Source organism: Falco cherrug, chromosome 4 (genome assembly GCF_023634085.1).
Source record: "Falco cherrug isolate bFalChe1 chromosome 4, bFalChe1.pri, whole genome shotgun sequence".
In the NCBI taxonomy this organism is placed as follows: domain Eukaryota; kingdom Metazoa; phylum Chordata; class Aves; order Falconiformes; family Falconidae; genus Falco; species Falco cherrug.
The window spans coordinates 44901095-44923830 of record NC_073700.1 but is presented as its reverse complement, the minus strand read 5'-3'; the positions used below and the strand labels follow the sequence as shown (position 1 = coordinate 44923830).

Here is a 22736-nt window from a genome sequence, read left to right as displayed (position 1 = left end):
CCCGGTCAACCGGGGTCGGTCCCACCGGCAGGCTGAGCGTGGGCTGCCCCAAAGCCGGTCCCTTCCACCCGTGGAGTGGGGGCACCCGCACCAAGAGCCCCGGCCCTGCCCACGGGGCCAAGCCGGGACACGGCCTCTGCTGCCGGGGAAATGCAGGGGACCCTGGAGGAGGGGCAGCCCCACGGATGGATGGGTGAGTGGGTGGGTGGCTTTACTGGGCGGGGGGCGGCCCAGCTTCCCCGCACCGTGGGCACCGGAGCCTCCCCCGGGCACCGGAGCCACGCACCTGGCAGCAGCCGCCGCTCCCCGGGCACCAGAGCTTCTCGCCCGCCCGGCCCGGCGCCCCTCGAAAGCAGATTTTTTTCAGCTGGTTTGTTTTTCTTTTTTTCCTTCTTTCCCTCCCACCGAGATTTTTGTCCCCCTTTTTTCTTTTCCCTTTCCCGCCCCATAATTATTTCCCCCCCTCGTTTGATTCCAACGTTGTCGCTGGAAATTATTTGCATTTAAAACACAACGAACCGTTCCCCTGCACATCTCCTCGCAGCTCAATTCAAGCAGTACCGCAGAGGGGGGGGATGACCCCGAGGAAAAGGGGTCCCCAAACCCCCGGTCAAATCCACCCGAATTCCTGCCCGGCTGGAAATATCGATGTGTGCGAAACCCAAAGATTTAACAGATTTTGATGATTTTCTTTCCGCAGCCGCTGTCACCCAAAGGTGTTGTGGCAACAAAGAGCGGGAGGGGATTTGACGCTCGTATTTTTGGCCTGTTCCCGTGCAGAAATATTCCCCCAAAGCCCCGCACGCTTTGCAAAGATTGATCTCTCTAAAAACAATCATCTCCTGCCCTGCAAAGTGCTTCACAAGAAAATTTGATTTTATATTTCTCTCCCGCTGCTAAACCTGTCGGAGGACACACACGCGCGGCACCCGCTGAAACTAATAGGGAGGAGGGGGACTGGAAATCATGCCACCAACCTTCCCAGTCCAAACTGGGGGCGAACCGTTTCCCCCTGTGCAGGGCAGAGATTTCCCCGCTCGGGAAACAACGGCATGGAAATCCCCCCGTGCCTGCTCGGGCAGAGCCGGGCGCTGCAGCACGGGAACAACCCCAGTGACTTTTTAAGTGGGGGAGAGGATAATAATAAAAGATGATAATTCTCTTTATTTATTTTTTCCTTTCTCCAGAAATGCCGAATTCAGCCCCGACCCTTTGCGTGGGGATTTTTTTTTCTGCTTTGCCTTTTTTTTTTTTTTTTTTGGTGGCTGGGATACAGCCTGGCATCAACGCAGGGCTGAGAGAGGGATGCCCACACGACACATACTCCCAGCTCAACAGCCCCAAACACCCGGGTCCCTGCTCCTCCTTTTTTCCCCAAAAACCTCCCACATCCACCCCCAAAAAAATAAAAAATAGCTGCACACACCGCAACTTCGCTCCGGCAGCCCCTTACCTCGGGCACCGGGCAGGGCAGGGCAGTCGGTCCGACCGGCCCGGGGCTCTAAACCCCGGGGGTGGCTTTTGTGAGTTTGCCGGAGTTTCCCCGGGCTGTCCCCTTTTGTGTCCCATTGCCATCTAGAGGCCCCGATTAATTAATTTCACACCGGAGCTCGGGAGAAAATTTTCCCACAAAACAAGTGGCCGAGGAGATGTGAAACCCCAAAGAAAAGGAGTCAACATCAAGTTCAACAGCATGCGGGAAAGGCCTATTTCCATCACAATCGCGTCTGAGCGGGGGCCGGGCGGGGGGCAGCGGGCGGCGGCCCCCGCGCCCCCTCCGCGCGTTCCCAGGCTCGGAACAATCGCGCTCTGTTTGCCTCGCACATGCCGGCGTTTGGGCACGGAGGCTGCCTTGGGATAACAGGAATAATGAGGGGGGGGGGGGGGGGAGGGGGGGGGAAGGCGGGGGGGTGTTGGTGGAGTGATGGAGGGGTGGGAAAAGGGAGCGGGGCGGCGTGGAGGGGGGGAGCGGAGCAGCGCGCACCTGGGGACTGTCCGGTACCGACCTGTTGATCCCCGGTCGGGAGCACCCGGTGGAGTTTGCGGGAAAAGCCGGGATGGGCAAGAGAGAATCGGCGGGGCAGGGGGGGGGTCCCCAAAGGCAGGAGGGGACAGAGCCGCCCCTCGGGGTCGGGGGTGGGTGGGAGACACACACACACTTTTCCCGAAGTTTTCCGGCCCTCCATCCCCGGCCACGCGTTTTCCCACAGCCCCGGGGGAGCAGGGGGTGCCTGCCCCAGGGGAGCGGGGGGCCGGGGCCCGGGGTGGCCGAGGCGGTGGTGGACGTGTCCTGCAACCCAAGCAGCTCGGCTCCGCCGGGCATTGTCCCCACGGAGCCCGTGGCCATTGTTCCCGGCGCTGCGGGAGCCGGAGGGAGGGCAGCTTTCCACGCCTCGTCCCCGTCCCCCCCCAACCCCGACACTCACACCGAGCTGCCGGGACCCGCAGCCCCTCATCGGGGGGAGGAGGCAAAAAACACCGCACCCACCCCCCTAAAAAAAAAAAAAAAAAGCTGGAGGGGGGGAGGCGCGGGGTCCCCCCTCGCAGAGTTCCTCCAAGTTGGGAGAAGCGGGAGGGGGAGCGGGGCGGCCGCCGGTGCCCGCCCAGCCCTACCCCTCCGGTGGGCAGCACCGGCCGCTGCCCCGGCCCAGGGAGTCCGGTGCGGGGCAGGGAGAGGGGAAACCAGCGCCAAAAAAATAAAATAAAAAAAAAGGAGTGGGGGTTGGGGGGGGAGGGGGGGCGGGGGTGGCGATTATTTACCTCCCTCCGTATATCTGCATCCATTAATGACTTGGCCACAGCGTGAGCCCAGCGCCGCCGGGACAGCGGCAGCCCCCGGGCCGGGGGCGGGGGGGCGCGGAGCCCGGGGCCATCCAGGCGGTGCGGAGCGCGGCGGAGCCGGGCTGCGGCTGCCGCCCAGAGCTGCCAGGAGCAGCAGGGCTGTGGGAAGCGGAGCCCCCCGCGATCACGTTGCCTTTACGTGGGGTTAAACAGATAACGTCTTCCCGGGGCTTTAACGCCAGGAGCCCCCCGACCGGGCCCGGGCAGCCCCGGCCCGCCAGGCCCTGGGGTGGGGTGGGGGCTTGTGGGGGCGGATTCCGCCCAAACATCCATTTTGTCCCTTTTGGAAATGGAGATGGGAGAGAGGAGGGAAAAATGCTTTTTTTTTTTTTTTTTTTTCCCCTGCTTTCTCCATATTTTACTACGTAAGGCATGACGTCCTCACGTCGGGAGCAGGATAGGTTAGCCTTGCGCTGGGGGGATGCACCGGGCTGAGGGGGGGGCGCGGGGGCGGGGGCGGCTCTGCCAGCAGAACCTAAAAATAACGGGGATTGTATTATTTAAAAAATAATAATAATCATAAGAATCCCGGTGACCCCGCGGATGCGGCACCGCACGGGCAGTGGGGAGGCAGGGCCGGAGCCGGATCCCCAGCCCCCACCCCCGCGCCTCCGCCCGGGACCGTCAGGGCTCGGGGCACCCCCGGGGCGCGGGGGGAGCGGGGCCCGATGCGGAGCGGAGGCGAAGGCTGGGGGGTCCTTCTGCCTTAACCCCCCCTCCCGGCGCTGGGGCAGAGACTGCGGCAGGAGGTGGCGGGCGAGCAGGGTCACCCCGCGCCCCGGCCGGTGCAGGATTATTCCGTGGAAATGAAGCAGAAATCGGCTATTTTTTATTAATTAAACCAACAAACGCCCCACAGTCGTGTCGTGTCGTCCCTTCCCCACCCCCCCGCCCCGGCCCCGGGTCTTAACACCTCCAAGGTCCGAAGTGGCTGGGAGCGGAGTCCCCCCTTGCTCCGCCGCACCGGGATTTTCAGAGCGCGTTAAAAATCGCTGGCGGTAAAGGCGGTTCCGCGCAGCGCCCGGCGGGGTTTGTGCCCCAGATTTGTCCCCCGGGGGGGTTGGGTGAGCGCACACCCCCGCAGACACCGAGCCGCAGAGCCGGGCTGGGGTGGGCCGAGGTTGCTGCAGCCACCGGCACGACCGGGGTGCGCGTCCCCCCGCGGACCCGGGCCCGGGCCGGGAGCGGGGGCTGCCCCGGTGCCCCCCCGCAAGCTCTGCCCGCCCCCGGTAGGGGCAGCCCCCGGCCTGCTGCTGCCGGGGAGGCCGCCGGCTCCCTGCTCTCCCCTAATGAGCTCCGCTTATGCATTTCCCCATCAACGAATATTCCCCCCGGCGGGGCTGGGGGGTGCCGGGACGTGCTGCCCCGGCTGCCCACCGCCCGTCCCGTCTAACCGGGACTTCACGGGGGTTCGGCCGGTCCCTCCCGGTCCGGGGGACAGCAGGAGGCCGGGGTTGCACGTCGACCACCCCAAACCCTGCCTCCGGCCCCGGAATAACCGTGCCCCGCGGCGGGGTGCGACCCCCGAGCTGCCCGGCCCCGCGAAAGGCCCCTCCGGCTGGGCCCGGCTCCTCCAGCCCCCCGGTACCACCGGGGCCGGTCGTGTCCCCCCGCGATGGTGGGGGTTTAGGGAGGGGGGGCGGCTTATTTTGGCTCCTTGATAACGTTTTGATCAAAAATTCATTAAGAGGCGCTCGGCGCAGCGCCATGAATATTTCAGGGGTTTTGCAAAACAACAAAGTGGGTGTTTGGGGGAGGATACACGGGGGGGAGGGGGGGTGGGGAGCAGCCCCCGGTGTCCGGCTCGGCCCCGGTTTGCTGCGGCGGCGAGGCAAGGAGGGGCCGGGCACCCCCGTGCTCTCGGGTCTGTGCCCGTGCCCGCTTGCCCCCGGCCCGGGGCTCGTTCCCGTCCCGTTATAAGGCGTGAAAGGGCTCCGGGAGCGGAGACCGGCCCCCAGCTGGAGCGGGCGGCCCGTCCCGTCCCGTCGAGTGGCGGCAGGGACAGGCAGCGCCCAGCCCCCTGAGCCCCGGCCCTGCCCGCGCCCCCAGGGCTGCTCTGCGGGCACGCGTGGCTGGGGGCTCCGAGGGGGCGCATCTCCCCCGCCACCCGTGGCCCGGGACCGCCTCGGTGCTCTCCCGGCGGGGGCAGAGCCGTCTGGGTGGAGGCAGTGGCGAGACCCCCATCCACAGCCGAGATGTCCCCTCGGTAGCACCACAACCCCGAGGGACACGAACCACTAGCCCGCACATCCCCCCCCCGGGGCTGGGATGTGACACCACTGCGCTGCTCCACGGCTCTGGGGAGGGGACTGTCCCTCCAACAGCAACCTGTCCACCAGCCCCCCCCGATCTGGGGGTCCACGGCCCCGCAAATAGGGGTGCAGAGCCCTGACAGCACATCCCCTCGGCAGCAGAGGGAGAGGTGCTGGCACCGACTGGGAAACAAAGCCCCACCGGTTCCGCAGCCGCAAGCACTGGAGCCCAGCATCCTCCCGGAGAAGCACAGCCCCCTGCCATGCTGGGCCTGCAGGTAACTGGGCTTTACTGGGGCAGCTCTCTGGCCAGCTGGGAAGGGGACAAGGAGCCATAGAGGTGGGGAGATGGCTCAGACCCCTCCGCTGTGGACCAGGACCCCCGCAGGGTGGATTAGGTGCCAGACAGCAAGCGCAGGTGCTCTGTCTCTTCCCAGTGTCATCCCAATCACTGTCCCCCCCCAACAAAGCTGGGGGTCCCTGGGTGCCACCTTTGGGTCCAGTGCAACGGGGCATCCCACTGTTTCCGCCACGCTGGGGGGATGCTCAGCAGGTAGGCAGGGGCATGGCCAAGGGCAGAGGGTGAGAAGGGCCTCCCTGCAAGACAAAAATGGGGCTGGGGGCACCCCAGGCCCCCCCCCCCCCCTAGTCACAATGGGGCGTTACTGGACCTGCAGGCGGCCGGGGGGATGCGTTGCTCCAGTCGGCTCCCAGGTCTCCTGCTGCTGCCCTCCGGGTCCCACCAGCCGTTCCCGTGTCCCCACGGTGGGATGCGGAGAGTCTCCCCAGCAGCCCCAGCCCCTCCCCGGGGCTCACCTCGCCCTGACATTTCCTGGCGCTCCTTCCATGCCAGCGGGTTGCCATAGCAAATCTAAATCTTACAAACAAAACGAGGAGAAAAGCCTTATTAGCATATATTCAAATGAGCCATGCAATAATGCAAACCATAAATCATGCAGTCATTGCTATTCAATCAGTGTCTCTTACCCCAGCCCCCACACTTTCACCGGGTGTCTTGCCTCCCCTTGCCATGCAGAAGCCCCTTCCCAGCCCAAGGGTGGCCCGGGAGGGGACCCGCCAGCCAGGGGGGACTGGGCCCAGGCTGGATCCGTCCCTGGGCTGCCACGGCTGCAGACAGCCCCTAATCCTGCCTGGTATTTATGTCACTTGCCGGGCTCTATTAAACGGGGCAAACTCTTCCCAGGATTAATCTTCCGCCCATGTTTTAATCTCGGGGCTCAGCCACCAGTAATCCACCCCCACCCTCCGCGGGAAGGGGCCCAGTTCAGTGCTGGTGAGCAGCCAGTGTGGTGGGACCCTCATCCCTCCCTGATCCCAATCTGGCAGTGCCAACCCCCCCCTACCCCAAAACCAGGGGACAATGGGCACTGCCAGACCCTGGTCCCCCCCTCCTTGCCCACCTCTCAGCAGCGTGGCCAGAGCCATGGCCATGGTGATGGCCATGGCTAGCACGTCGCAGGCCCCAGGGGATGCTCCCCCACCCCAGGGAGCAGCAGAAACCCCCGCCCCAGCCCAGCCCTGAGCTATAAGGGACACAGCTCAGCTGGGCCTGTTCCACCCCCCCCCTTAAACCCCCACTTGCCCCCCTCCCTGTCGATTTTAAGGGTACAGAAGGGGTTTTTCCTCCTCCCACCCGTTGGCAGCACAGGGCTGTGGCACTTGAGACTTTATGACCAGCTTTTTGGGGTCTCCCAGGGGGCCAAGGGGTGGGAGCAGCACAGCTGGGCCCCAGGGACCTGGTCAGAGACAGGGGTGACCCAGCTGTCACCCACCTTGCTGGTGGGTGACCCTGGACAGGTGGCTTGGGGGGGACATTGGGGACAGCAATGCTAAGCCAAAGGGAATCAGGGCATGGGCCACTTCTCCCCTTGGGGACATCAATGACCTGCCACCTTGTTAGCCCCCCCGAGGCATGCTGCCTGACCCCAAGAAGCTCACACCAGACACCCCGACACCCCCAGCTCTTTATTGGTGAGAAGATAATAAATAGAAAAGAGCCCCTGGGCCGGGGGAGCAGCACCCACCACCCCCAGCTGCCTCCCTCTGTCCTTCCCTGCTGCCTCGCTGCGGGACCCCAGCAGCCCCCCCCGCCCCGGTTGGGTGCAGGATTAGACCGGGGTGTGCAGGGTTGGACCAGCTGCTGGTGCTCTCAGTCCTGCTGCCACCCCGTGGCACTTGTCAGGCATTCCCGCTCGCTGGGGACATGCCGGTGCAGGGACGGACGGACGGACTGACGGATGGATGGATGGATGGGGATGTACAGCGTCCGGCACTGGACAGGGGAGCGGGGTGGTGCTCCTCGCCCGTGGGGTCCTGGCCTTGCGGGGGGCTGGGGGTCAGAGCTGCAGGGAGGGGGGGCCAGCGCCATGTGGGGGGAACCGGGGTGTGGAGGTGGTTTGCCACCCTGGGGGACCAGGACCCCATGGGAAGCCCTTTGGCACCACTGACTCCCCTGGCAGCATTGCAAAGGGCATGGGGGGCTTCCTGGGGGTCCAAGGATGGGGGAAAAGCGGGGCCTGCTCCCCCAGGCTCTCCCCCCCCAACTCCACCCTGCACCCCATCAGCCTCGCTATCTCTGCCAAGCGTCCATGGCCTGCGCCCGCCGGGTGGGGATGGGGGCCCGCTGCTCCTCTGCCAGTGGCCGGGGGGGCCCCAGGGGGTAGGGGTACCCCTTGGCATAGTCATCCCGTGGCTGCGGGTCTCCAGGGCCTTGGGAGGCTTCGCTCAGAGAGGCCAGGCTGGCTGGGGGGGGCTGGGGGGTGCCCGAGGGACAGCCCAGCCCTGGGGAGACCCGCTCCGACTTGATGCTGATGGCTTGGTGCTGCGGGGGGGTGCTGGGGGCCGGAGCTGGCTCTTCGCTGGAGACAATCCGGCTGCTGACCCTGGGGTAAGAGGGGAGGAGGAGTGAGGCCGGGTCTCCCTGCATCCCCTGCCGAGGTGCACAGGGTCAGGAGAGGCTGAGAGCATCCCCTGTTCCCTCTCTAGAGGGGCTGAGACCCCCCAAACTCCCCCCACATACCAGCTCTGACCCAGGCAGGCAGCGGGCAGCTGCCCACCCAGCTGCTGGGAGCTTGGTGTGTGATGGGGGGGTGGGGCATGGGGACCAGGTCCCCTGGGAAAATCTGATTGGAAATCGGCTCCACCAACAGCAGCGGGTGGGGGGCATTCTGGGGTGACCACATGTGCCCCAGTTTTGAGGTGAAGCTGGACAGAATCCAGCACAGCGGCTGGTGGGCTGCACCTTGGGTACCAGCAGCACCCATGGCTGGGAGGTGGCACCCATGGGTGCAGAGCTCCCCATGAATGGCCTTATCCCTAACCCGTGCCCCACTGTCCCCCACTCCGTGGCCGTCACCCATCCTTACCCCAGTGCTGCCATGTCCCGTGGGTGCTGCCACGCTGTGGGGCCGGGCTGCAGGAAGCCAGGGGGTGGCGGGGCCTCGCCAGCCCCAAACTCTGCTGGGCAGGATGCCAAGAGTGAGCAGGAGCTGGGGGGTCCGTGTTGTGTCAGGGCCAAGGGGCCAGGACTTACCTGCTTGGGCTGGGGCGAGGAAGGAGAAGCCAGTGAGGCCGTGGCTCGGGACACTGGAGCTGCCCGGGGTGAGCACAGGGCTCAGGGGCTGCAAAGTGGGGTACAGCGGCCGCTGCAGGAAAGCGGGGTGCCCCCTGTCAGGCTTTGTACTGCCATCTCCCTGGGGGCCCCATGATGTAGCATCTCCCCCCCTGCCCCAGCTCCTTCCCCTGCCCCCCAGCAAAGCCCTGCTGCTAGGCTGAGGAAGGGGAGGGGGAGCAGATCGGAGGAGCTCCTTGCTGAATTTGGGGAGGGGGCATCTGTGTGGCCCTGGGGACACCAGGCATGGTGACTTGCTGGGAAATGCCTAGCTGCAGGGAGCTGGGGGACACACCCATCACTATCTGCCCTGCTGCCCTCTCCCACAGTGTCACTGCCGGTGACAGGGTGCCCAAGGCCACCAAGCATCCTGCTGGCACCAACCCCCATGGGAACCCCATGGCCAGGGGGTCCAACCCCCTGCCCTGGCATCAGAGGCACCCCAGGGACCCAAAGCCAGCCCACCCCGGGGGGCTACATATTTGGGGCGGCCTTGCCTCACATGCAGGGGACATGTCCCAGTGATGGGGCCAGTAGCACTGTCCCCGCATGCCAGATGGTACCACAGAGCCGGGGTGTCCCCCCTCCATGGCACTCACCGCTGTGCTGCCACCACTCCGGCCACTCGCCAAGCTACCATGGGCTTCGCCACGTCGGCCCTCTGCCCCCAGGTACAGTGGTGGGGGTGTCTTGGTGGCCAGGGCTCGGTTCAGGTTGCCAGCAGAGAAGAGTGGGTAGCCAATACCTGGATGGAGAGAGGACAGAAGGATGCTGGGGATGGCCCTGAGGGATGCGGGGGTCCCAGGGGCTCTGGTCCTCGAGGGGATCCCCATGGCTGTGGCTGGTGGCCCTGGTGCCCTTGTCACCACAGGCGGCCGTGCGTGCCTGCACGGTGCCGTGCTCCGGCAAACCCACTTCCTGCACGAGGCCGTCAGCGCACCTGGGCCGCGGTGGCTGCCCCCAACCCCGCGGCAGCCGCACGCTGCGAGCGGAAACGGCGTGCAAAGGCGGTGGCTGGATCCAGCCCTGGGGCCAGCAGGCTGCAAACCTCCCCAGCCAGACCCTACCATGGGGAGCACCCTCACCCCAGCTCCCCACGAGCAGCCGGGACCTCCTGCAGGGCTGTCCAGCATGCCTGAGGCCACCATGCCATCCCCATCCATGGGAATAGGGATGCTGCACACCTGCATCCTGCACTGGGAATATTGCCCGGCTGGCCCCATACCAACTCCCACCCACCTGGGGGATTTCTGCTGGTCAAGCCCCAGCACCATTTTTTCCAGCTGCTTTTCTGCTGCGTGGCCCTGGAGGCACCCAAGTCCCTGTCACCACCCAATGTCTGCCGTCCAGCTGGGCAGGATGAGCCCCTCAGGCCAGCTCTGAGCTGTGCCACACGCGAGGGAGCTGTGGATGCAGGGTGTGGGGGCCAGCTGGGTGCTGGGTGCTGGCAGGGTGCAGGAAGCAGCTGGAGGGAGGCAGGCAACGGTGTTTCCACAGCTGCAGTGGCACTACCTGCCCACGCACCCGCCCCAGCCCCGCTCCCGGTAAGTCCCCGTGAGATGCTGCGAGAAGAGCTTTGCATGCGGCTCCTGGCTGGGAAAATCCCCGCGGGGCCAGTGAGGACATGGTGCCCACAGTAAGGACAGGGTGCCCATGGAGAGGATGGAGTACCCACGGTGAGGACAGGGTGCCCACAGTGAGGACAGGGTGCTCATGGCAGTGACCTTCTCCCCAGCAGCCGGCTCCCTGCAGCACCCCTGCATGATGTGTCCGAGCCTACCTGGGGGCAGTGGCCCTGGTGAGCGTCCTGGTGGCTTTGGTGCTGTTGGCTTGAAGGTGGGTGGGCGGCCCTGGCCCTGAGGGGAGCTGCTGGCGCTGCCCAGGGCTGTGTCAGTGGCTGGTGGGGAGCTGCCGTAGGCTGCCTCGGGCAGGGGCACTGGGCTCTGCAGGGCAAAGCGGAGGTCAGGGACAGGGAGGGGATGGAGACCCTCGGGGACCCCCCACACCACGGGACACCCATGACTCACATAAAACTTGGGCCGTGCCACCGACAGGTCCATGCCCTCGCTCAGCCTTCGCGCCTTCTCCCCAGGATCAGGCCCCTCATCCAGCTCCAGCTCATGGCTCTCCAGCCCCAGCCCCTTGCGCTTCAGCGTCTGCGGGGAGCAGGATGGTGAAGAGGGTCCTGCACCCACCCTGAGCCCCCCTGGCCACCCTGCGCCGCTACCTCAAGGATGTCGGAGTTGGTGCGGCTCTCGTGGGGCTCACTGTACTCCGTGTACTTGAGCAGCACCTTGTCCATGTCGGTGCTGGCATACTGGAAGAGGCGGTTGGTGCTGTTGAAGATGATGAGGGCGATCTCGCAGTCGCACAGGACGCTCAGCTCGTACGCCTTCTTCATCAGCCCAAATTTCCGCTTGGTGAAGGTCACCTGCAGAGCGGGGAGGGGGGATGGGATGCTGTCGTCAGGCTCCAAACCCTCCTCCTGGGTCCCCAACCCCCCCTGGTTCCAGAGGACCCAACACCCTGGAACAAGGACCAGGAAGGTGGGAGCAGAGCAGCTTTGCCTCCCTTGGTGGCCTCATGGCTCCCCATCCCCCTTGTCCCCACCTCACCCCCGAGCGGCTCCTACCTGACGGTTCCGCTGATCCAGTATTCGGCTGATCTGTATTTTTTTCCGGCCCATTTTCACCTTCTACACTTGAGGGTGGGCTGGAAGAGACCAAGAAGCCCCTGAGCCCCTGCAACCCGGGGCCGGCCCAAGCAAGGATCCACCCCGGCACCGCACGCATCTCCTCACCCCTCCAGCTGCCAAAAGTCACTTTTGCTGAAAAAAAAAAGTTTTCGGAGGAAGTTCCAGCATTTTTTTTTATCAGCAAAGACAGTGGCAAACTGAAAAATGAAAAAAGAAATAAAAATTGGGAAATTCTGCTGGGGCGGGGGGGGGTAAATCTTCTTAGCCAGTTCTGCCACCCCGGCTCCATCACCCCCACCCCGGCCCCAGGGACGCGAGCACCTGCTGGCTGGAAAGCCACCGTGCCACGATGCCAGGTCCCTCGCCGGGAGCACGGGATCAGCCTTTGCATCCCCAAACGCACACCCGAAGCTGCGGGAGCTGCTCCAACCCTGTCCCGTGCACTGATGGGGTCCGTCGGATGGGGAGGGCGGTTATAAGGGAGGCCGGGCTGGCTGCGGGGAGGGTCCATAAAACAAAAGGGCTGGTTTTAGGTTCACTTTTTAAATTTTTTTTTGTCTAACATGAACAGACTAAATTTGACCTCCGCCATTCGCAGGTCAGGAAGTGGCTGTATGAGGAGACAGCAAAGCGAAACCACCCACCTCTTTGAGCCACGTGAGCTAGTGGTGGGAAGGACGAGGGGTCTGTCTGGGGACCCCACATCCCACCGCGGTTGCAGGGTGCCAGCACCCATCGCGGCCTGATGCTGGGCTGTGACACCCCCCGTGACATCCCCTTGTTGTTGCCGGGACCCAACTCTTGCTCTTCTTGCTGTCACCCAGCACCAGTCACCCCAAAACCCCTCTGGAATGCACCGGTGCCACCACAGTCTGGTGCAGAGCCATGGGTAGCATCAAGACGCTCCCAACGGGACCCTCGCACCCAGCCTCACACAAACTGGTGTGCCAGTTTGGGTGCAGACTTGGCCCAGCTCGGTCCTTGCTGTCCCCAAGCCATGGCCATAGGGCAAGAGCTAAGCTAGGAAGCCAGTGGGGCTGGGAGCTCTGTGTTGTGGTTCCCTGGGGATGGCAGGCACCACAGGAGGCCCCCAAGCCCATCCAGCAGCACCCCCCCCATCACAGGGATGCACCCTGGGGGTGCAGGTTGGGGACTGGCCAACCATTTTGCTCCCCCAATGCCCCAGCTTGTCCCGCTTCCCCCTCTCAAGCACGTTGCCATTTACCATCTTGCTCAGCTGCTATATTTAGCTGATCAAAACTAATTTTAATTTATGGAAGGAAATTGCGCTGCCGTTCCCACGGTCCTGCTGCCACCCTGTGTCCCGGGGCCCACGCACGACACCAAGGTACAGGGGGTGCCGAGACCACCCCAGCTCCACCGGAAAAAGCCAACAATTCCCTGGTGACAAAGCAGAGGTTTTCCCAACGATTGTCACTGCTTATGCAGGGCCAGGGATGTTCCTGCCATCCCAGCGCTGACACCTGTGGCACGGCATCGGGCCAGGGCATACCTGGGGCTGCCCAGAGGGGTCAGCTCTTGCCTACCCCCATCCCATGGTCTTCAATTTGGGGTGCAGAAACAGGAGCTGTTCCACAAGGGGCTGTGGCTCACAGCTGGGTTTGGCCTGTTGGGGTCAGAGGATGCTCACCCAGCTGTGGGTCCCCGCATAGCTTCACCCTGAGACAGGTTTTAAAGGCTGCAGGGGGCTGGGGGTGAAAGACATGTCCCCCCATCTGCAGCAGGGACACAAAATGCTGCCAAGTGGCCTCTCAGCTGGAGCCAGCACCCCCAGCTCCTTGGGTGCTGTGGCACCACAATGCCCTGCTCTAGCACCCCCGTTTCCAGATGTATGGGAAGTGCAGAGGGAGATGGGCCCTATGCCGGGACTGATCGTGCAAGCCCAATGCCTGGCTCTCTGTCCTCCCCTCCTTGCTGCTCCAGGGCAGGGGACAGGGGACAGCAGCCATCCCCAGGTACCAGCACAGCTCCGCACCCCAGAAAGCTGCATCTGCCTGTCCACCCAGGCAGGGTGCTCTGGGAGTACCAGCACCCATGGGACAATGCTGCAGGGGTCCTGGGGGGTACTGGCACCCACAGGGTGATGTCATTGGGGTCCTGGGGGGTATGGCACCCACGAGGCAATGCTGTGGGGATTTGGGGTGGGTACTGGCACCCAACAGGGTGATACTGTGGGGGTCCTGGTGGGTACTGGTACCCACGAGGCAATGCTGTCGGGGTCTGGGGTGGGTCCTGGCACCCACAGGGGGAGGCTGCAGGGGTCCTGGAGGGTACGGGAACCCACAGGGAGATGCCATGGGGGCCCTGATGAGGTGCCAGCACCCACAGGGTGATGCTGTGGGGTCTGGGGAGGGTACTGGCACCCACAGTGGGATGCCGTGGGGGTCCTGGCACCCACAGGAGGATGCCGTGGGGGTCCTGAAGGGGTACTGGCACCCACAGGGGGACACTGCAGGGGTCCTGGGAGGGTACTGGTACCCACAAGGCGATGCTGTGAGAGTCCCAGGGGGGTACCGGCACCCACAGGGTGATGCTGCAGGGGGGGGGCAGCCCAGAATAGCAGGCCGGGGTGGAAGGCAAGAGGAAGCAGCCGCCATAGCACCGTCAGGCCGAGGGAGCTGGGGACCCACCGTGGCCAGACTCAACGACACACTCACCATGGGCTGGGCTGGCCGTGGGGCGGCTCGTCCCGCACAGGGGAAACCGTCTGAGGCCTCGTGCAACACACAGGGTGGTTTCATCAGCCACCTCCATCAGCAGCTCATTATAGCTCCACTCCTCCTGGGGCATCGCCTCGCTGCCCAGCCACCGCCGGCTATGTGGGACCCGCGGGGACATGTGCAGCCTCGGTCAGGCCACCGCTGCCACCGGCACCATGCCACGTGCCAGGGTCTTGCAGGATGGGTGCAGGGTTCGCAGGGCAGGGGAGGGATGCTGGCTGGAAGGAGGGTATGAGGTATCATGGCTTGCTGTTTTCATGAGTCCTGGTGCCTCGACCACCGCAGTGCGGCAGGGCACCGGCGCTCAGCTCCCCCCGGACAGGTATTAAGGGCTGGGAGGGGAGGGGGGGACTTTTACGCTGGATTTTAATTGCTGTGCCAGGCGATAAGGCGATAAGCAGCATTATGGCTGCAGGCGATTATTGCAGCTGGCGGTGATGGGCACAATGGGGTGGCTCTGCCCAGCGTTGCCACCTCCATCCCCTGCTCCGGCAAGGTGGCATCTCCCACCTTGTCCCCACAGACAGGGACAGCATCGAGCGAGCAGCCTGGCTCCTGTCAGGGTCTGGCAAGGGTGCGTAGCTGGGGACCCCCGAGCAGGAGGGAGCAGGACTGGGATGCTGGCCCTGGAGGAACCTCGCAGCCCCTTGTTGTGTTAGTCTCCACCAGGTCCCACCTCACACAAACAGCTCCTTGTTAGCATCGCTGTGATGGGAACTGATGACATGGCCCTGCCGCAGGGATGAAGCACCCTTCAGCATTGTCATTACTGATGAGGCCAACAAAACCCACCGAAAGCAAAGCTCTCAAACCTTCCAAACCTTTCCGAGAGGAGACGCTTTCCCTGCCCGCGCTGGGCAGAGGCTCCCGTGCTGCCTGGCATCCCGCCGGCCTCCGCTCCCTCCCACGCGTGCTTATCTTTAGCCTGGGCTCTCTGCTCGCTCGCACGCACCGGGCTCGCTTCCACACCCAGGCACAGCCCCTCGCCCCGCCGCCCCTTCGCCAGCCCCTCACGCTGGCCCCTGGGCTGCAGCACGGTTTATAATGAACTCGCCGGATCCTGTACATCTTTAAGGGTCATTTGCATCACGCCCGAGCATGTAAACTCCCTATCCCAGCTCCTAATTAGCACACTGAGGTGAAACGAACCCCTCGAGAGCGACGTGTTTTTCTATGTGCCGCAGCCCTGGCACGGTGTGGGACACTCGGTGCGGTACTGGGGGGTCCCAGTGCTGCCTTTGACACCTTTACATCCTTTACATCCCTTAATCAGCCCAGAAATGTTAAATCCACCGAGTTTATCCTAAAGTCAAAGCGGGTGGGTTATGAGGGGAGCACCCGGACCCTGGGGTGGCGGAAGCTGCTCTGGGATCTGGGCAGTCCCCTAATAACCCCAGGTCAGAGTCTCACAGCTCCCCAGGGTTTCATCCTCCCACCTCTCCCATCCCCATGGGACAAAGTAGCATTGACGTAGAAACTGGGGGAAAAGGCCATTTTCACCAGCTTATTGGGATTTTGCTGCAAATCTGAAAGCTGGGGGTGGCTGAGTAGAAGGGGGGGGGCGGGAAGAAGCCAGCAAGTACCCACTGTTGGCATTCATCAGCTTTCAACAAGTGTTTTGTTGGAGAAAATTATTAAAGTGGGAGAAAGGGTTTCCATCTCATTTTTTACAGGGAGAAGAAGTGAGCTTGGCCGGGAGGGGAAAATCTGAGCCAGGAGCAGTGAAATCCCAGGGGAGGAAAGGCCAGATCCTGCATCGCTGGGACCGGGGTGGGCATGGGCTTAAAACAGGGCTTTAAGGACCACCCGTCATGGGGAGACACAGTGCTGTGACCACCATGGGCCGCATCCATCCCTGGCTGGGGATATGGCCCTGGATCTCACTGGTCCCAGGGGAACAGCAGAGCGGGGGCCTCACGGTGTGAGCAGCATCCCAAGCCCGGCATAGGGAAAAGTCAAAGTTGACCGGGGTTTCTGCTGGCGGTTGACAGGCCCTTCTGCTTTTTATAGGTTGTTTAAACAACTAACCAGTACAAACCAGAGTGGGGTTGGCAGCGCGGGAAGGGGAGCGGGGAAGGCAGAAGGAGCCTTCTGGGAAGCAGGGGAAAGGAGAGCCTGTCGGGGATGGGGTGCTGCGGGGGCTTGAGGACCACTGGGGCGCTGAGGGCACATCAAGGCACTGAGGACAAGGTGGCTGCCTCTGCTAACCACCTTCCTCCATCTCACAAGCATCACCCCAGCACCCAGCGAAATCCCTGGGGGCAATTATAATTCATCTATTCACACCCATCCCAGCATGGGGCCCAGCCATGGCATTGCCCTGTGCCCCCCCCAGAGCCAAATCCAGGCTTCAGCTGGGCTCCAGGGGACCCAGCCACCATCCATCCCATCCTGGCTCCATCCCGCTTGGGGTGACACAGACTGAAAGTCCCGGCAGCACCCGGCACTGCCACGGCCCGGTGCTGCTGGGTGAAGGGCGGCAATGGGTGGAGGCTTTTCGGTTCCAGAATGACTGTGTGGAGGGAGGAAAGATTGAAACATCCCCCAAAAATGAGGCAGCTCTTGCCCTTGGGAAGATGGACAGACACACAGACCCCCGCTGTGGCCCAGACCAGCTTTTTTGCTTGTCAGCAACACGCCTGGCAGCAACCAAGGGAAGAAACATGCTGTTCCCATGGGGCTGGGCTGCCCCACACTGCAGCTGGGCATTAATATGGGAAATGATGCTCGCTTGCTGCTGGAGGGTTTGCTGGGGGCTGTCAGAAGTTGCTGGTGGCTGGCCTGAGCCCATCCCCGTGGCATTAGGGCTGCGTGGCTTACAAGCCTGGTTTGCTCCTGGACAATCCTCCTGTAATTCTTGTGAAGAGGAGGGAAATTCAAGGGTCTTAAATACATTCATTCCCCCTGTCCCGATCTTTCGGGGCTCCCCCACGGCAGCATGCCATGCTGGACTCTCCAGTCCCCTTGCTGCCAGGATGCTTCTCCCAGGTGTCAGCAGGAATTCTCATCCCCTTGCACCACGCAGTTTCCCTACCCCGCTTTCCTTCCCTGCTGTTGGGCTGACGGGCTCTCAGCACCAAAGTATCATCAGTGCCCCAGGTTCAGAGGCAAGTGGGAACATTTGACATCCTAAACCAAACCTGAGGCCTGCATCTACACCCCAAATCCCCCTCCCGCTCCCCGAGCTGCCACAGGTTTCCCCCCACACGTCACCCACGTGTGATATGTCCAGCTGGCAGCCAGGAACATGGAAAAGGGCCGGGATCTGGCTCCCCAGCCGGGTCACCCACGCTCCCTTCCCAACTGGTACCCAATGCCCCAAGGGATGCGAGTGGACCAAGGGGGCACAACCCATCCTCTCCCCAGCGCAGATCCTGCCTTTCAGCTCATCCACCAGCTGCCACGTTAATTCATTATCTGCAAAACCCCATCTCCAGAGCCAGCAGCTCTGGGAAACTTTCTCTCATTAAAAGAGTAAAGCCCCAGGGACAGGGACTCGCTGGCAATCGGCTGAGCGGGCAGGAGGATCCGGCACAGGATCCACCTGGCTCTCGCCACAGGGACCACGATGGAGGGAGACTCAGTGCACGGGACACGCTGGAGATGCGCTGCGCTGGCAAGAGCCGTGGACAGGTCACATCCCCACCCAGGTGCTGTAAGGAACCGGCTGCAATTTAGCTGCCAGCCCGGCGTGACACCCCAGTGAAGCTACAGCGACATCAGGCCCCGGCCCTGTGGCGGAGTGTCCCGGTGCTGCGTCACAACTTACTCCACGTCGAGCCAACAGCCCGGCGGCGCCGTGCCTCAGTTTCCCCCCTGCGCAGCGGGCTCAGCCCCAGCACCCCGGGGGCTCGGCGGGCCCGGGGGCGGAGGGGAGGCGCCCGGGGGGGCCGGGGCAGGGCGGCTGCCATCCAGGCTGCACTTTTGGGTTAAACCCGGGCGTTCCTCCCTGCACAGACACGAGTAAAAATAACCGCCCCGAGCGCGGCGCAAACCACAGGCTTTTTATAGCCCGCCATCCCTAGACGGCGGGGCGGGGGCCGGGGCTCCGCCGGGGCCAGGCCAGCCCGTGGGGCGCCGGGCCGGCCGCACCGGCACCTCCCCGGGCCGGCCCCGCTCCCCCAGCCCGTGCGCCCCGACGGCGCGGCCGCCCGCCTGCCTGGGGCCTCCCGCCGCAGAGGGAAGCCCCGGCGGGGCAGAGGGACGGGTCGTGGAGAGCGCGGCTGCCACTGCCCCCGCCCCACTCCCCCCTCCCCCATCCGGTAGCGGCGACACCGGAGCGTGGCTGAGCCCCGGTGAGCCCGGGACCCTTCTCCCCACCCCGGGACACACACCTGGACACCGGCTCTTCCTCCTCGGCAACTCCCCGCCGGGTCGGCCGCCCGTGCCCGGCACTGTCAGCGCAGCCGGCCCGGCCCTGGTGCGGCCCCGCCGCTGTCCGGTCCCGGTGCCGGTGCCGGTCCGGTGCCGGTGCGCGTCCCCGAAGCAGCGCGCTGCCCGCCGCCTGCCCGAGCCGCGCCGGCAACATTTGCATAGCACCGCCCACCCCGCCGAGATATTTGCATAGCGCTGCCGGGCTCGCGCACCATTGGCTACCACCACAGGATTGGTTTGCATAGCCCCACCTCTGCCGGGAAGAGGGGCGGGGCGGAGTTGAAGGGGCGGGGTGGGAGAGCCAGGGGGCTGGGGGACCCGGAGGGGCGGGATAGGGGTGAGGCTGGGGGGGTAGGATGGGGGTCCTGGGGGAGCCGGATGGAGGTGAGGCTAGGGGCGCTGGAATAAGGGATTTGGCAGGGGAGGACATGGGTGAGTTTGTGGAAATTTGGGGGGCTGGGATGGGGGTGAAGTTTGGGGCGTCCCAGGGGATGCTGTGCCCTTGCCCGTGGGGACAGTCTGGGGCTGAGATAGAGAGGTCCTGGGTGCAGGTTCAGGGCCAGGCTCTGGGTTTGGTCCATGCCAGATGCCCGGGGCCCCCCTCTTGGTTTCAGGGCACCCCCTCAGCACTGCCAACCCCTTTGGCCCCAGGGTTGGGGGCTGCTGCGCCCCCCCCCCCGCCCCCCCCCCCCATCCCCAGGGTCACTGAGCAAAACCACAGCACAAACACCTCATCAGCTCGAAACCACTTTGCAGCTCTGGAAGGAGACTCCCAACGTGCTCCCTCTTTATTTTTGTAAATGAAGTGACCTGTGCCGGGGGGGCTGCCCTGTGCTCCTGCCACCAGCTTGTCCCCGTGCTGCGAGCAAGGCCACCCCACAGTGGGTGGCCCTGGGACCCCACGCGGGGGCCCCTCAACCACGGTGACATAACACAAGGGAGGCTGTGAGGACGTGCTAGGGACACCGAGCGAAACCGCTGCGGGCAGCTCGTTCGTTGCCAGTGACCTTGCAGCTCATCGCCTGCTTGCACCAAACCCCAACATCGACGTGTCCCCCCTCCCGGCACAGAGCAGGGGGGACAGGCCCTGGTGGCACCTGGGGACAATCCAGCGCTGTGATTTCCTGGCACTGTCCCCACTCCCAGCCTGGGGAAGGTGACAGAAACCTGCTTTGCATCAGAGCATCTCGAGTGGGGACTGGAGGATGCAGGTGGGTGTGGATCCTGCAGCTCGAAGCCGGTGGGGATGACCTGGGGCAGAGGCTGCAGAGCGAGGAGAGGCAGAGCTGCCTGTTACACGGTGACAGACCCCCGGGCAGCCCGGGTCTGACAGAGGGGAGTACCAAAGCAGAGCTGGGAGTCAACGTTTCGGCTGGATTAACCGGGCTGAGGTGTGCCACCCCAGGGAGGGCAGAACCTGAGCTCTGGGGATGCTGATGTGCCCTGGCTTGGTGTCCAGGTCCAAACCTGACTCCAAAATCAGCCCTGGAGAAGGCACTGCCCAATTCCCACCCCCACTCACGTTCTGTCCTTGTGTGACCTCCGCATGGGCAAAGCCAGGGTGCAGCCGTGGGGACAAGCGTGACACCGTACCCTGCCCCGGCTCCCCCAGGCCTGCAATTTTCCAGGCATCCCCCGGGTGGATGCTGGGTGCTGTGGGGTGGGTGGCCATGCTGGGGGTCCTGCTCCCTCCAGCCGTGGCGGGGAGGTGAAGGGCTGTCCGGGTGAGCTGCTTGGTGCAGGGTTCCCGCGGGGAGCACACCGTGCTGCTGTAAGCAGCAAGGGGGAACTGATGCAGTTCCCAAGCTCCCGTTAACAGGAGCAGAGCTACCAGGCAGCAGGTGGGAAAGGGGTTATCAAGGGCTTTTTTTTCCCCAGAAAAATCAGCTCCTATGCCAGCCCCATCATGGGACACATCCTTCCACCCTGGCCATACTGGGGGTCCAGTCCCTGCCCCAGGGGGTTCGGGAAGAGGGGCTGGAGGGATGGGGACTCTGGCTGAGGCTTTCAGTGCAGGCTGTGCTGGTGGAAAGGACACGACATCTTTCTTGGAACTGCTTTTAAAGCTCATGATTTATAGAGGGCTTCAGAGTGCAATTAGCAGACTGTTAATTAGCCCTGCTCGTAATCTTAATTGATCCTGAAGAGGAGACGGGAGGGAAAGCAGAAGCATAAAGCATTGGCAGAGTGGCATCCCAGCAGCCGCACAGTCTGAGGCGACGTGTCCAGATGCTCAGTCCTGCCACAGGCCGGGGTTTGGGCACACGTAGGGTGGCCCTTTGCCTGCCTGGGGCGTGGGAACTCCCTGCCCTGTCCCCCCGCAGTCACCTCGGGTTGCCCAGGGGCTGGACCTGGCTAAGAGCAGCTTCCAGCCATGGTGACTGAACCCCTTCTTTGGGCGCAGGGGCTGCCTGGACCCCCTGGGTGAGGGGCTGCCTGGGCTGGCCTCTGCTGCCAGCTCCAGGTCCACAGCTTGAAAGCTTTGAGCTCCCTCTTGAGGCTCTTCCTGCCCCCAAATCCTGGGGTTTTTGGGGAGCCTGAGTTGCTGGATGTCCTGGGCTAGTGCTCTGCACCCCGAGAGACACAGCCCATAGGACACAACGGAGCCCCGACACTCTCCTGGCCATAGGGAGGGGACAGACACTGTCACTGGGAGCCAGTTTGGAGACTGGGCCAAGTGCCAGCGACACGGGCGCAGGGACCGACATCCCCTCCCCAGCCAAAAATGCAAGCGGGGCTGGAAACAAGCCGGGAGCCAAACCTGCGCCGCCTGCCAAGGCCAACACACCAGCTTTCAAAATAGCCCCTGTCCCGCATGGCCCGGCTGGAGCAGGGTGCCAGGGGAACCACCCACGCGGGACGGGAAGGCCGGCAGCGCCGCGGCGGGCAGCACTCCTCCACCAGACGGAAAGGTCACCCCATCCGGATCCCACAGCCAGGCTTGGGCACCGGCCCAGGCGCTGATGACACCAGGCTGGAGGAGTCAGCGTTGCACCCGGTCCCCTGGCCTGGCGCTGGCGGGATGCCCGGGATGTGCACCAAGAGGCCTGACCCCAACTTCCCCTTGTCTCATACACAGTGAAAATTGTGTGCCGGGGGGTGTGGGTTTAGGTGGGGAAACTCTGCCTCAGTTTCCCCACTGCTCCCAAGGCGCAAGGTCTTTCTGAAAGTAACAGGTAACCTGTAGAGTGAGTTTTCCTGAATTAATCCTCCTTGAATCCTCCCTGATTCCTATGGGGGACCCGCTGGTGGGGCAGATCCCAGGGGAAAAGGTGCTTCTGCTTCCCAGGATATTTATAAGACACAGGAAATTTGTGGTGGCCCCAAGGGCCGGCGGCTGATGGCAGGGCAGCACCTCGCAGGTCCTTTCTCAGCCTTGAGGGACTGAGAACATTTGGGGTGCTTGGTCCTGCCCCAGCAAGGATGCTGCTGCGGCAGGCGGAGGCCAAACATGCCTCTCCCTGTGGTGTCCCCTTCTCACCGCTCTCACCCCTCCTTGCTCCACGCTGAGGCCAGTGTTATGCTGGTGGGGTTGATCCCAGGATTTTCCCAGGAGCAGGAAAGTTGGGGCTGGCCCTGGGAACCAGGAGAGCCAAGGGGAGCAGCGGAATACACAGCTCAGAGCAGCTGCAGCACACATCCCTCTGTCCCTCCAGCCATCCTCTCCATCCCTCCATCTGCCTGTCCCTCTGTCCCCCCATTCACCCATCCCTCTGTCCCTCCATCCGCCTGTCCCTCTGTCCCCCCATTCACCCATCCCTCTGTCCCTCCATCTGCCTGTCCCTCTGTCTCTCCATCCGCCTGTCCCTCTGCCCCTCTATCTGCCCCCTCTGTCCCTTCATATGTCCCTCTGTCGATCCACCTGTCCCTCTATCCCTCCGTCTGACCTGTCTCTCTGTCCCTCCATCCGTCCCTCTGCCCCTTCATCCATCTGTCCCTCCATCTATCACTCTGTCCCTCCATCCACCTGTCCCACTGTCCCTCCATCCCTCCCTCTGTCTCTCTGTCCTTCCATCCATTGCTCTGTCCCTCTGTCCCTCCATCCCTCCCTTTGCCCACTCCCTGGCCCCGCCCGGGCCCCTCTCCCCCGCCCCCCCGTCCCTCTCCCCCCCCCCGCGGGCCCGAGGAGGCTCCCGGCCCCGTCGGGGGGGCGGTGCTGGGCGGAGCCGCCCTGCGCTGCCGGGGCGGCGGGTCCCGGCCGG

At 63.9% G+C, this 22736-nt stretch overlaps 1 protein-coding gene and 1 long non-coding RNA gene across 6 annotated transcripts in view; both read right to left on the bottom strand.

The window, feature by feature from the left end:
• Positions 1–6407, bottom strand: part of LOC114017302 (uncharacterized) — a 36825-nt gene extending 30418 nt beyond the window's left edge. The window contains exons 1-2 of one of the 3 annotated variants that reach the window (XR_008731855.1): positions 6081–6407; positions 5765–5970 (exon numbers count right to left, since the gene is read on the bottom strand). This is a non-coding gene — a long non-coding RNA (uncharacterized LOC114017302). The remainder of the gene's footprint in view (positions 1–5764; positions 5971–6080) is intronic. The other 2 variants (XR_008731854.1, XR_008731853.1) reach the window with 2 other exon arrangements.
• A 317-nt stretch (positions 6408–6724) lies between these two features.
• On the bottom strand, positions 6725–18675 carry MEF2B (myocyte enhancer factor 2B). 3 transcript variants are annotated; one of them, XM_055708004.1, is made up of 10 exons: positions 18495–18675; positions 11741–11913; positions 11357–11436; positions 10952–11155; positions 10752–10880; positions 10505–10667; positions 9324–9469; positions 8647–8758; positions 8480–8573; positions 6725–7996 (listed from the first exon to the last, which is right to left on the bottom strand). In XM_055708004.1, exons 3-10 carry the CDS (start codon positions 11408–11410, stop codon positions 7684–7686), a joined length of 1215 nt encoding a protein of 404 aa, XP_055563979.1. In that variant the 5' UTR covers positions 11411–11436; positions 11741–11913; positions 18495–18675; the 3' UTR covers positions 6725–7683. The 3 variants fall into 3 exon arrangements, with proteins under 3 accessions (XP_055563979.1, XP_055563980.1, XP_055563978.1); XM_055708005.1 differs by having other exon boundaries at positions 6726–7996; positions 8480–8570; XM_055708003.1 differs by lacking the exon at positions 11741–11913 and having other exon boundaries at positions 6726–7996.
• Between the last annotated feature and the right edge of the window lie 4061 nt (positions 18676–22736).